This window comes from Lethenteron reissneri, chromosome 15 (assembly GCF_015708825.2).
Source record: "Lethenteron reissneri isolate LAM-NWPU_2019-01 chromosome 15, ASM1570882v1, whole genome shotgun sequence".
Lineage (NCBI taxonomy): Eukaryota > Metazoa > Chordata > Hyperoartia > Petromyzontiformes > Petromyzontidae > Lethenteron > Lethenteron reissneri.
Genome location: NC_083793.1, coordinates 7,124,269 through 7,138,185, shown reverse-complemented (window position 1 = coordinate 7,138,185; position 13,917 = coordinate 7,124,269). Strand labels below are relative to the sequence as shown.

Here is a 13,917-nt window from a genome sequence, read left to right as displayed (position 1 = left end):
CTCGTGTGTACCAAAGGGCCACATCGAACTGAAAGCTCGAGTATTAAATCAGAAATGTCGCCTCCGATGTATTTAATACAACGACAAGGGGGAATGAGTTTGCATAGGATATCTTCTCGGCGGGATGGGAAACGGCAACAATCTCCTGCTGGTTTAATGAGACCAGCACGGAGATCGTAGCGTGATTCGATTTAATTGGCCAATTCCTCGCACTTAACTGAAGCCCCGTGTCTGCGATGAAGTTTGATGTCTCAATAAAAGTGCAGCGCTCGCTGAGCTCCAGACCCCGACCTGAAGAATAATGAAGCTTTTGTTGACCTAGAATCAATGCCGTAACTCTTCCTTTGGCGGGAACGTGGCATTTGTGCTCTTGCACGAGGCCTCCTGTCGATGGGCTCTTAAATTCCAGCACGCCACTTGCAAAACTGCGAATTTAGACTTAAGGATAAAAAAAAAATTGGTGCGTTCAGATTTTGGATTAGGCAGAGGTTCTACATTAACCCCTGGATGATTCCCCTTTTGAAATGAGACAATGCCACGGAAATTCCCAAATTCGCGAAGACGTGGTGTCATTATAAAAAGGCAATTGGAATGTAAAATATAAAGAATTGCTTTGATATCTCGATTTAAAGCTTTCGTGACTGCAGGGATTCATCTTCTTGGTTCTTTCGGTAAAGTCACGTAGAATGGAAATAATAAAATAATAAAAATAAAACATAATAAAATAATTCTCACGACGTTTCGGCCACAACGCAAGCAGCCGTCCTCAGGTGAAGACCAGGTCTGTCTCCCCGACTGTCTCCCCGACAGACCTGGTCTTCACCTGAGGACGGCTGCTTGCGTTGTGGCCGAAACGTCGTGAGAATTATTTTATTATGTTTTATTTTGATTATTTTATTATTTCCCTTCTACGTGACTTTACCGAAAAAACCAAGAAGATGCTTTGATATCGTAGAAACAATTGCTGAACACGTTTACTTTTATTCTGGAATTTTCTGCAACTAAAACCTGATTTATTTTACCTTTGTATATTAGTCAGGCTAGGTTTATCAATTAATCTTCGAATGGAAATCTTTTCACATTATGCTTTCAGAAATTTCAGTTTTTCCGACCAACTGCATAATCAATTCTGTTTGTGACGAAAGGTCGCAGTTTCCCCTCTGCCCTGGCTAGCGGCAATTGCCACGAACGTTTTAATTCATCCGTACAAATGTTTAATTTAAGTTTATTCTGTTTAACCAGGTGGGAATTCATGAAACCAAGATGAGTCTCATTTGCAAGAATGACCTGGGGCATTAGTCTACCAAGCCAGGAGCAATGATGATTCCTATTTATATTCCCGAAATGAGTAATTTGCAGGTTATTAGAAATTTGGCCAATTTTGACCATGACGCTGCTTTACTCTTTCGAATTGCGCCAGTGGATCTTTAACGTCCACTGGGAGCAGACGGCACGTAGTATTATTATCATCGTTGTCACAAGCGCACTAATAATCGGGGCGGCCACTGGTTTGAACCGTGAACCTCCGCAGCAAATGGTGAACGTGCTTCAACTGGACCGCCTCACCGCAAATGTATTATGAGCTATTTGTTAAGGACCGTGTCAAATATTTTTAGCATGAGGAAAATGTCTCTTTTAATTTTTTCATGTGCACCCATACAATGTTATCCCACATACGTTCGATACAATGTGGATTTACACAGGGTTTGAATGCAACTGTATCTCAAGACACTGTATAGACACGGTGGGCATATTCATTTTCTCGAGAGAGAGATGGTCGGTCGTCGGCAGAGGAGAAGAGGAAAGTTGAGCCTGGACTTGGACAGGGAGTCAACAGCACGAGTGTCTGAGGGAAGGGAGTTTCAGACCGGGGGTAGCAGAGGTGAATGAGCGACTTCCCACTGAGCGAACGTTGCCTGGCGGCTTCCAACAGGAATCCACGATGGTTGGAAGCGCTGAGTGGTGCGCCGAGGAGAGTGAGATGAGAGAGAGGTAGGAGAGTGTGAAGGGGACTACAGTGAGGTTAGGGGGAAGAGGTCGGACTGCGGTTAGGAGAGTAGAATACGAATAGAGGGGAGAGGTAGGAGAGTGCGCGACGGGGAGTAACGTGTGAGATTAGAGTGTAGAGAGACGTGGGCATGGCCAAGTTTGTGGAGGATCTTGAAGATGGCGAGTGCCATCTTCAAATTGACCTGGGTCTTGCATGCGGGTTGAGAGCCCTGCAACTGGCAACATGAAACAAAGTCACTGCTGCTGCCCCCCCACTTCCCGCCTCCTCTCCTCGCTCTGTTCACGCTCTCTGTGTGTGTCCAGATGATTGAGTCACTGCTGGAGGTGCGCACCAACCGGGGCCGGCTGATGCTCTACATCGAGCACCTCACCGAGCTGTGCCGCGAGCGTGACGGCGCCATCCTCGAGGGCTTTCCAGCGCTGCCGGGCGTCGGCAGCACAGGCGACGGGGGCAACGGGGAAACGAGGGCTCAAGAGGGCGAGGAGGAAGACGGAGACGGGGTCGTCACGGAGGAGAGGCTGCGGGCGCTTTCTCCTGACGAGGTAAGGCTGCGGGCACTTTCTCCTGACGAGGTAACGCTCCGAGCGTTGCGCTCGAAGCACAGCACATTTCTTTTTTGTTTGACCAGGTAAGGCCCACTGAGCTATGTAAAGTCTTAATCAGAAGCGACCTGGCCACACATGACGGCTCAACGATGTGGCTCATCATGTGCAAATTAATAGCAGCCAAATAACCTAAATGCACGTTTCTAAATTAGTTTGAGCAGCTCTGAGGTGTGCAAAAGAACCGGGGCGTGTGGTTCTTGGGAAGATGCACAACGTCTCTCGCAGCACCAGAGGAGGGGAGAGATGCGTTCAAAATCCAGTGTCTTGAGTGGGGTATTTTTTGCGCGCCAAACTCGAGCTTGTAATGTCCCGCGGAGACTTTCCCGTTTCCTGGCGCAGCGAGCTTTTACCGGAGATCTGTGAATAAGAGCGTCGCATCTCATCGGATTCCTCGTGTCTGAACGAAGATTCCGATTCTGAGCTCAAAAACAAAAAGAGAGGACGATCCTGGGAAAATCAGGACAGGTGGCAGTTTGGGGAGTCTCTGCTGCAGGGCTGTCTGTGGGCATCGTTTCATTTGCCTTTGTGTTTCGACGTTCCTTTGGCCTTTCATTCGGGTTAATGTTTATCCTTGAGTAAGGGTCTCTGGTTAGCGTCGCCGCAATAAACTCTAAAAAAACCACCCACGCAGTGACATTAATAGGGGCGAGGGGAGTATATTCCTTACCGTATCGGAAGATTAGACACAAGTGTTCTGATCTCTTGGCCGCCGCCGCACACGCTCGTATTATAACCAGTGTGCCCACAACGTCTCAAAAAGCACTATGATTGCAGTAAAATAAACAATCGCATCCCGGTTAGGATTTGTTTAAAGACCGCAGGCACATACAGTGAGCCGAGGCAAACATTTACTCGTGCCTGGGTAAAGCTGACTGACCCCCCCCCGCCGCCGTGTTGAATGTGGGCTCTGAAGTGGCGTTTTCTACAAGGGGCCTCAAAAGCCCCCCCTTCCTCCTCCCTTGCCCTAGCCTAGCCCCAAACAGGTGCGGCGACGAGGCGGCATTCCTGTGACGGGAGAGCGGCGGGGAGAGAGACTTATCACAGGGGACGAGTGCAGGCCGTTCACTCAGTCGTCGCTAATTAATGAGGCAGCATTCCACGTGGAAAACGGCACCCGGGAAGTGGAAGGGGGGGGGGAAACGCACTTGGCGTGCTGCGGCAACGGAGGCGCATGGTGCGCGTTATGTCACAATTGTGTTGGCGGAGTGGGCGCGTGTGCGCGTTTTGTTTGTGCGCGCGCCCGTGTGTGCGTTTGGGTGTTTGTGCGTGTGCTCGCCTCGGCGGCGGCGCTGTGCCAGAAGTTACTTATTGTTAAATCGCACACCATGGGGCGAAGGTAATGCCATGCGGGCTGATCTGCAGATACTAATTTGTGGCGTGTGGGTGGGTCACCTGTCAATTGCGGTTTGATATCTGATGCAGATAAAGGCCAGCCGGAGATAGACGGCACGGATAATGGCACACGGAGGAGCCTGGGAACTCGCCCGTTCCTAACTGCCTCGTACAGACGTCGCATTTGTTTTTTGGGGGGCTTTGCGCTCGTAAATGGGGGTGTAATTACATAATTGCGAAGAATTTAATGAAGCCCTCCCTCACCATCCTGTGGAAGGACAGGGCTTTCCCCTGGTAATTGTTTCAGATAAACTGCCTGGCCTATTGTGATGAATCGCTTTCGGCAAGGTTTATTGCACGTGTTAGGGTGAACGGTTGTCTACACTATAAAGCACGGCAGGTTGTCCGCATTATAACCCACTTCCCTCCAATGCTCCAAATACAGTGTAGATATATGAATTAGACCCATTATATTGCATGCAAACCAATGCTACTGAAGTTGCAGAGTTTTAATACTGCAATCTCGGAAAGCAGTTTTTTTTTGTGGGGGGGGGGGGGGTGCTTTTCAAAGTAATTTCAATGCAATTCCAAGTTTAGACAACACATTTATTTAAAACAAACCTGCCAAAGAGTGGCAAATCTGGGTAGAATGACAAATCGTTTTTAAGCCTTAACAGTTCCCCCAGCCCGGTCCCCAAGTTAACACGTTCCACGGGCACACACTAAGTGGGCCCTCTGCCTCTCGTCAATTTTTCTCCTTCCACTCGGGAATTTATTATGTAATGTCAACAAAGCGCGCGGGCCGGTTAACGCCGCGCAAAAGTTTGGCGAACGTTAAACAGCAGGACGCTTGCGAGGCGTGCCTGCGCAGATGTCGTCGGTGAGCCAAGGATGGCCGACGCAGCGGCCGATTAAAAGGACTTTGCAATTAGCCTCCGCACTGGCGACGGGGCTGAAGGGTCTTTGGGTTTACACGCAGTCTCTTAACGGTACAGACAATACCAGCCAGCCAAGATAAATTGTTTACAGCTGGGGATTGTGTAATCCCGGCTCAGCGAGGGCTAGCGCACGTGTGTGTGTGCGCGTGCGCGTGCGCGTGCTTGCAGTGTTGTGGCTGGTCACTCAGCTCTCACAATGCACAGAGCGGCTCTTCAGCTGTTGAATACAACTCGCAACAATTAATCACTGAGGCTTATCACATTCTCGGAAGGGATTGAATTGTTGTAAATTGCCTTCAGTGCCACCGCTTCTCGTCTCCCTCCTACACTCACCGCTTGGGCCCTCTCTCCCTCGCTTCACACTGTGGCGATTGGTTTTTTAATAAACCTGGGGCTTGTCAGAAAAAAATGCATGACTTAATTTGCAGATTGATATTTTTTGTTTATTTCACTGACAAGGTGATACATTTTACGACGTAAAAAATACATATCTATTTTCAAGCTGTTTGTGGGCGTAGGTGTATTGTGGTTTGTGTATGTCAAATTATTTCTCACTTTAATATGTTTGGCCTCTCTTCCCAATTACGCCTCTATTTAATCCAATTAGTTTTTGAGGCTATCTAAAACGGAGGTGGGGGTGGCAGTGGTGGCTGTGGTGGCTGTGGTGGTAGTGGCAGAGTGGTTACTGCATTATGCTATGAACCTAGTTGTCTCGAGTGTGAGTGACGGTTATATTGAAGTATGGTCAGACAACTCCAGTGGCTGACACTTCATGGAGAGGGCTTCATCTAGCAATGGGTTCGTTATTGGTTGTAAATTAGCACGGTTGGCTACGTACGTTGCGAAAGAAATTCAACGTACATTATTTTTTTATCATTATTTTGGCCAAAACAAAAGAAAAAATGTATGTTGTAGTGCTGTGGTAATCATTACTTTTGAAATATCACACATTTTTTAATATATGCAAATATAAATAGAACATTTTCATGATTATATTTGTTCACGAGAGGTCACAATGTGCAATGGACATATGCACTGGTGACCTTGGAAGCCACTGGGTTCTCGCAACAGAAATCGGCGAGAACACGGTATCAGTGATATGATCGTAACTGGAATATGTCAAATTATTTCGACCATTGCTTTAACTTTGACAATTGTATCCATTTTATATCTGACTAGTTATGGGAATGTTGAATCACTGATTTTACTGTAAAGCCATCTTAGCCTCTGAATTGTTACCACTGCAGTACAAGGCACGAGTTCAGCTGATGTTGGAAGACTTTGGACACGTCTGAGGTAGAGTTCTGAGTTCCTACCAGACATTGATTAATATAATTCAATTGAATGCAGTTCCATTTTTTTGTCAATCCTGTGCTCACTGATTCAATCCAGCCATTATTTTATATTGCTACTACCATGGTTTTTGTTCTTACGTGAACATCATGCGTTTGCATCTCCACTTATATTTCGATTTAAAGCTTTTGTGACTGCAGGAATTCATATTCTTGGTTCTTTCGGTAAATTCACGTTGAAGGGAAATATTAAAATAATCAAAATAAAACAATTACATTCTCACGACGTTTCGATTGCAACACAAGCAATCATCATCAGGTGTGAAAACCACAGCAGGAACATTTTCTTGACTTTACAGAAAGAACCAAGAATATCTCCACTTATCTCAAGGACTTTTCGAACCATATCTGGCTGTTTCCTCTCGTCCGCTCTGTTGTCCATTTGCCATGATGCAAGTTGCAAAATTTCTACTTCTCATTTGACTTGGGAATTTTTGCTCATTATCCCTTTTTCCAAGTTCACCTACCCTTTCTCATGTCAAAGAATTACCAATAACTTCTTGAATGCTGCAATGTTGATATTGTTCCAAGTTCCCTGCTTTGGAACTCCATCCCATTGTCTCTCATCCGAAGTTGCTGTGAATGGAGAAAGAATGTAAAGGGGCAGCCCTGCATTTTGCTTGACCACACCACTGCTGGCAGAAGGAGCTCTAGAGAGCCCCTCTCGAGGCTATTTTGGCCTAATCTTCCACACTGGTCACCTCCGATTAGCACGGTTGGCTACCCACAGTGAGAAAAATAAGTTAAATATACATACAGACGTGTTGGTAAAGGCAGGAGTACTCACACTTTACCCCATCACACACAACCTGCCGATCGACTTAACTGTGGTGCACTCGTTTACACTGCTGGATGATTGAACCTACAGCCCCTGGATTGCAATTCCAGTGCGCTAACCATTACATCACGACAACATCCCTGGACCCTTATAACCTTGTTCAATTCCAGAAGCGTGTTAGTCATTATATTGCTGTACAATCAATAGCGCTCGCAGTTGCTGGCCGCTTTGCATTGTAGACTTCTGGGCCTGTGCTCAGCAACTTCGATGTTAAAAAAAAATCTTAACAAAGCCCTCTCAAGGCTGCAGTTTAGCAGCTGCGGGGAAGAAACACGCTCGCCTGGTAGGTGCGCGGACAGACGTGCGGAGTTCAAGGCAGGTTCCGCAAGTGTCACGGGCAATTTCAGACAACGCCTGCCCACAAACCCAACACGGGCGGCTGAAGATATCACTCCCCCCCCCACTCCCCGTCGAAGTGCAAAGCTTTGCCGCATCCCCCATGGAGCCCGGATCTCACCCTCTCAGATTTCCACCTCGCTCTCCCCGATGAAGGAGGCACGGCCCAGACGGGACCGCTGCCCGAGTGACAATGCAGTGAAGGATGGTGGCTGTGCATGGCGTGCAGCGGCCCAAATAATTCCACACGGCAGGCGTCCTCATGCTCTGTCTCGCTTTGGGGAAGGGGAGGGGGGGGGTGCCTCTTTAGTGCGGCCGGGAGGCTACGTGGGAAAGGTGCTGACTGTTCTGTCCGTCTATCTCGATGTAATTGATGCTCACGCGCTTGGTTCGCGCGTGCATTTGAACGTTAATTTATGGCGCTCTCAAAGTGCTCGTGTGTTCCCGTGCTGGAATTAGTCATTTGGTGGTGATAATGTCTGTTGGTGGACCAATTCCACATTATCATATCAGTAAGAAGTCATGGGATAATACAATATTACCCACCGTCTCCTTCCTAAATACAAACAGGAAAATTACTCACTGGCTTTTGTCCTGTTTCTTTATATAAATATGAAAATGTGGGAGGTGGAGTGGTGGCATAGTGGTATCTGCACCGGTTCTGTGACACCCTTTAGCAAGCAGTGGATTGACAGGGAGCTGTCTATTAATGTTTGAAGATGTTGTAATTATATTGAAGCCAAAAAAAATCCTCCCCAGTTAGTCTCAAAGACAGGCATACATCACACGCTTTTGTACAGAATACCCACACGCGTGGGTATGTACGCCCGCATGCAAACACATGCGTTCGTCGCATAGGCGTTTACGATGCGGCGCCACGGTGGCGAGATGTTATCTCCCTCGCCTGGTATGCAAGAGGTCGTGGGTTCGATCCCGACCCTGGCGCCTGTGTATTTGGAGTTTGCATGTTCTCCTTGTGGTCGCGTGGACTTTCCTCCGGGTCCTCCGGTTTTTCCCTCCACATTTAGAAACGTTGCTTTTTAGATTATTTGGCTGCTATAACTTTTCATGGAATAAGCCACTTCGTTGAGCTATATCATTTGTGTCCAGGTTGCTTCTGAAAAATAGCTATATAGTTCAGTGGGCCTTACCTGGTAAAAGATAAGAATTTGTTTAGTTTATAGTTTAGTATAGATTCGCACCACATTTGTATGTGGATACAGAGCAGGGTGGTGAATGGGAAGGGTGCCGGCAGGTTCGTGTGCTCGGACATGTGGAATGCAGCAGGCCAATTCTCACCTGCCCCTAGACCATGTAAACTCAACGTGGGTGGGGGGGGCCGGACATGCGGGCTCCCTGACCTGACACACGCTATCTGCGCACATCCTAAGTGGTGCGCGACAACTGTATATAACAACCGCCGCACATCAAAAGGGCAAGGCAGGGATCAAGTGCAGGTTGCTTGGTTCAAGCCCTGTCAATAGGCCTCGCCCATTAATGGTGATGTGCACGTTTGGGCGAACATGCACCCGCACGCGTATATGCCTAAACATAAAAAAAATATCTCCTCTCTGCGTTCAGTGAGCGCAACTCTGAAGATATCGTATGCCCCATTCAAACTTTTAATAAGGCAGTTGCCTCAGTGGTTAGCACTATTTCCTAAATGTATTTTTGACAGTTTAATTGACATTTGACATTGCTCGTATATATGTATAGTGCTTTTCCATGTAGTTTTCAACCTGCTATGAGTTTAGAGTGGTTGTGAATAAGCTCTTTAGCTTATAAAAGGACTTTTCCATGGACAATTTGAGCTGAACTTGCACAAGTGGTTCTTATTATGAAAATGTACAACAATTTTCCATTATTAAAATATTTGAAGCACATTCTCAGCCATTTCATTACTTAAAAAAATACATTTCCTGCAGGCAATGTGGAATGGTAATATTAAATAAATGTTCATAGCATTATGTCCTGCACAATTACATTGTTGTCCAGCCAGCAATGTGTGTGCATAATATAGCGTATCTATTGCATGCAAAGACAGATAAATATCCCCCATATCCTCCCATATTACAGACTTTTGGGGCATGTGCTGCTAGCGAGTACCTATTAAGGCCGGCACAGCACACTTCAGGGTGGGGTCACCAGCACCACGCACGGCCGCATTTATCTCCAAATCTTTAGAAATGAACACACAACACCAAGTGTTCATTTAAGTTTGAATGGACCTCGAAGAGGCCCCAGGACCGGTTCAGATAGGAGTGGGAATCGAATACAGGCGGCCGGGTTAGTAGCGCAGTTCGTTAACCACTGCGCTACCACTCCCCGAGTAAGATTTATCTCTCACTTTGAAAGGAGGGCAACAACATTTGGAGCGGCTGCTTAACGCGCACACATCCGAGGGTTTGTTTCTTCCAAACGTTTGGCGATTTACCTTCGCTAAAGCTGAACATGTGTTGGAAGTTTAGAAAAAAAAAACACGGAGCACTTGTGGATTCCAGCACGATTTCCTGCAATGCCTATTCACCTTTCTCAGGTTTCAGGGGTAAAGCATCTGATACACAAGGCAGGTTGTGATCAGTGGTTTGTTGGCAGCTCCGAAGAGCCACCAAGGCTTTACATTCCCACCGGAGTTATGCTTCAAAAGTTACGGCACGTAATGTGTGTGTGTGTGAGAGATTTTTGTTGTTGTTTAGTTTTTGTTCCGCAAAACAAAAGAAATGTCTCCAAACTACATCACGCAAATTCTACGGCCAAAACGTGAGAATTACGCTTGCAAAAACTGCAAACGGCCCGCTGAAGCCGGAGAGCACTCGAAGGCAATCAAGAACAGCATGCGGTGTTGGCAACTAGCGCCAAAATTCTATTGAGCTTTTTTTTTTATTTCCCCCCCGCATCTTAAGTCATCAGCCAAAATCAACCCAAGTGCAGAGTTTATTGCTAAAAATTGCCACAAGACTTAGTTAAGACATAAAACCAATCCTTTCATCGCACACGCGATCATTATGAAATGCTTTGATTTTAATATATTGCATTGGGCTCAGCTCAATACTTGTCAAATCCTGTTTTGACATTCCAACTTTGAGGCACGATGTTATTTTGGCAGGCCTGGCTTCTGAGCCCACAAGAAGGGGAGAGAAAGAGAACTTTTTATTTTATTTTAAACGAAGGAGCCGAAACGAACGGGCAGGCATCAAGCCTCCAAAATGCGCAGGCAGGGTGCAGCAGGCGGCGGGCGAGATGCAGTGCTCCAGATGGCAGTCATCAACCAGCCCCGCAGCCTTCGCGCTTGCCTGATTTACAGCTTAATTAGTCACGAGCCTGCATCGCACCTGCACGTCGACGCATAAAGCTTCCCTCGGAAAGATGAGCCCAGGGCACCCACGACACTCCGGGGGTGGGGGGTGGGGGGGATGCAGGGGGAGGTTCCACTCGCCCGTGGAGGGCTGAGCCGATCGTCGAGGTGCCGCTAACTTGGGCCGGGACGCGCGCGGGAAAACACGGAATACAATCGGTCGCTGGGCGCACGCGGAAATATTGAGAGGAGGTTGGTTTGCCCGTCGGGGCCGATCTGTCGCTCGCGGAGCAGCGTGGAGTTTTCGCCCCTCTTCCGTGTGTCCCGTGGCTCGCTTTCATTGCGTCCAATGCCAAGCTCTTCTCCGGGGCCTCGTGGTAATGGCCTCGCGTAGGACTCTTGGTCATTTGATTGCCTTGGTGTGTTCCACTGCGCAGCACTGAAACAAAAACACATGGCAGCCAGAGACCGCTATCAGGTTGCAGTTTTGCACCGAGGGGCCATAAAGTGGATTGCATAGGGATTTCTGTGCGCAGGGTAGTATGAGCCCTCCCGCAGCATTCTACGTGTACGCGTAGGTGCAGTGTGTTTTATATTTATTACATAGGCTGTAGTGTGAAGAGCGTGTGTGTGTTGTTAGCAGTGCGAGACAGCACTGTAAGCGCCATTGGTGCAGGAGTTGACACAGCCTTGCAAACTCTGTGACCGAAGTAACATTTCTTGCCCTTGGGGTAACATCAGTAGAAGTGTATATCAGCACCTGTCCTGGCCTTCCATTAGGTCTTTTTTTTCGTGTGCTGTCGTATGTTTATCTGGAATTGGGTGCCTGATGATGATGATGATGAGGCCCTGGTGAGGTCCTCCACGGTGCATGTATCCTGCAGGAGCCTCCAGACCAACAGATGCCTCGTGGTCCGTGTCTCACCCCAGTCACACATCTCTGCCACTGCCGTGGGAGTAGCCCCACTTCCCGATGTCAGCGTAGCCTTAAACGGGTGCCTGGTTCAAGGTGTAAATATCAGCAGTGGGCAGGCAAATGCAGTCGTACTAGCTAACCCTAATAGGTGTTCGCTAACAGCACTTGTCTGAATGGCTCTATGGGGTTGGTGGGGGGGGTCTTTGTATAGGTTGGTTGTGACACGATTTTGTGTGGCTATCTGCTGACATTTGTTAACGTTGTGATAATATTGTTCATGTTGTGATACGATTGTTCGTGTTGTGATAAGCGTGCATTGAGATGCTTTCCTCTGCTATCAGTGGATGTGAGAGTCACAGTAGAGATTGCATTATTGCCTTTTGCAGTCATGAAGCCTCTTAATTATATGCCATTCATTAAATTAATCACTTGACCTAATGCATTCAAGTGTATATGCAATGCACTTCTGGGCCCTTAATATTGAGACTATTGCATGCTGCAAGTTTCCCAATTAGCACCAAACTAAATCGACTTTCCCCATGGTACAAAACGCCTCCAGGCTTAAAATTGCTTTCAAGAAAAAATAACCTCAAGTGCTTTAATGATATAAAACACTTTTTTTTATGCAACTCTGCTATTTTGGTGTAAACGATGTACAAAAAAAAGAAATAACACCGAAATAAATTTGAGCCGGAAAATATATTTACAACTTTACAAATTACGCTGCTTGCTTTGAATGCACCTGCACTAACGTGTTCGGTTATCTGCACATTAATTGTGAGAGTGGTGGCATAGTGGTTAGTGCACTACATTGTGCTAACCCAGTGCCGCAAATTCGATTCCTGCTCGCAGCCAACAACTGATAAATATCTGAAGTAGTCCTGGGCCTTGCCTACATCAACTCGGCCTTAAATGAGTACCTGAACTGGCACGGTGCTGGATATGCCCAAAAAGTGCGTTTATAGGCTGTATGGAGATCTTTGTTTTCGTTACCTCACAATATTATTACAAATCTTCAGTCCCTTGGTCTCCAGCCAAAAAGGTCTCATTTGTTTTGGGGGAAAAGTTCAAATCCACCCTACGTCGTCGGTTCCTTCCCCGCACACGCGCACACAGTGACACCATTTCCTCGGCCCAGCATGATAGAAACACTGCACCCCCCCCCTCTCCCTTTGCGCCCATATCTCATGCGTTGGCCCCAGGGTACGTATTGAAGCCGACCTCGCATTAGGGTACGCTCCAGCTCAAATGGCACAATGGCCCATTGTTGAATGCTCGCAGATCCTTAGCTTCCCGCGGAGTTTTTATTTTATTCATTCATTCTCATAATGCTCACTCTGTGGCCCGAAAACATCAAAGCGGGGGGGGGGGGGGTGGCGACGGCATGGGGAGGTTGGGGGGGGGGAACGTCCTTCGCACCTAGCCGGCGTAGCCTCTGCGTCGCGGCCATTCCACGTGGGTTTTTGGCGTCGCGCAGATTTGCGTCTCTGAGCACTTGCCGGCGATGATCCGGCGGCGAGAGGGGCGTACCTCCAGCCCCCAGCAAGCGGATGCGCGCCGCGACGCGTAATTGTACGTGCTCTTTCGGGCATAGATTTCACACCTCGCCCCCCCCGCCCCCAAATCCCTTTCTTTTAGGGGCTTAAGCAGCTGCCGGCTGTAAAATCTTCTGGGTGGTTGCAACTCCCCACTGGATTAACTGCAGAAGTCTGTATTAGCGCTCCGTACGCCGTGTTAATCTGTCCAGCACATTGGCTGGCAAGCCGAGCGTGGTGTGGCGCGGGTAGCGCAGTGCACATCCCGGCCAATCAAATGCTAATGTGAACTGGAAAGGGAATGGAACGCAAATGAGCGGCTGCCAGAGAGGAAAGGATACGTGCTGATTGATGATGGCAGACTGTTCCGTCCGCCTACTTTACAGCGTTCTGCCTTAGTTGCCTGTAAGCCCACAAGGCTTACGGCGAGTTCTGTGCTTGTGACAGCCTCTAGCTTTCTGATTTTATTGGATGGATGAGGTTTTTTTTTAGCCCAGAATGAATTAATTTCTTTGTTCTTCTACATCCGTCCTTGTAAAGTTGTGATATACGTAGAACCTCTAATGGAAAGTCTGTTAGAGTTTTTATATGTAACCCCCGAGACAGGCGCTTTGAACATTTTTTTACAAATAATTAACTTTTAATACTCATTCTTTCCATCAATCAAGGTGAAAACTTTGAACTTTATTGTTGGTGTAAACCATCTTAAGGGGTTGCTATAGTACAGCTATCCATCCGGGATTATTTACAGCAATGCGG

The 13,917-nt window shown here is 47.5% G+C and overlaps 1 protein-coding gene across 1 annotated transcript in view; it reads left to right on the top strand.

Annotated features, from left to right (window-relative positions):
• The window catches only part of LOC133342647 (ELKS/Rab6-interacting/CAST family member 1-like), a 189,971-nt gene that overhangs the window by 153,772 nt on the left and 22,282 nt on the right, over window positions 1–13,917 (top strand). The window contains 1 exon segment of the mRNA XM_061551931.1: window positions 2,314–2,553. Coding sequence (XP_061407915.1) covers window positions 2,314–2,553 — 240 coding nt within the window.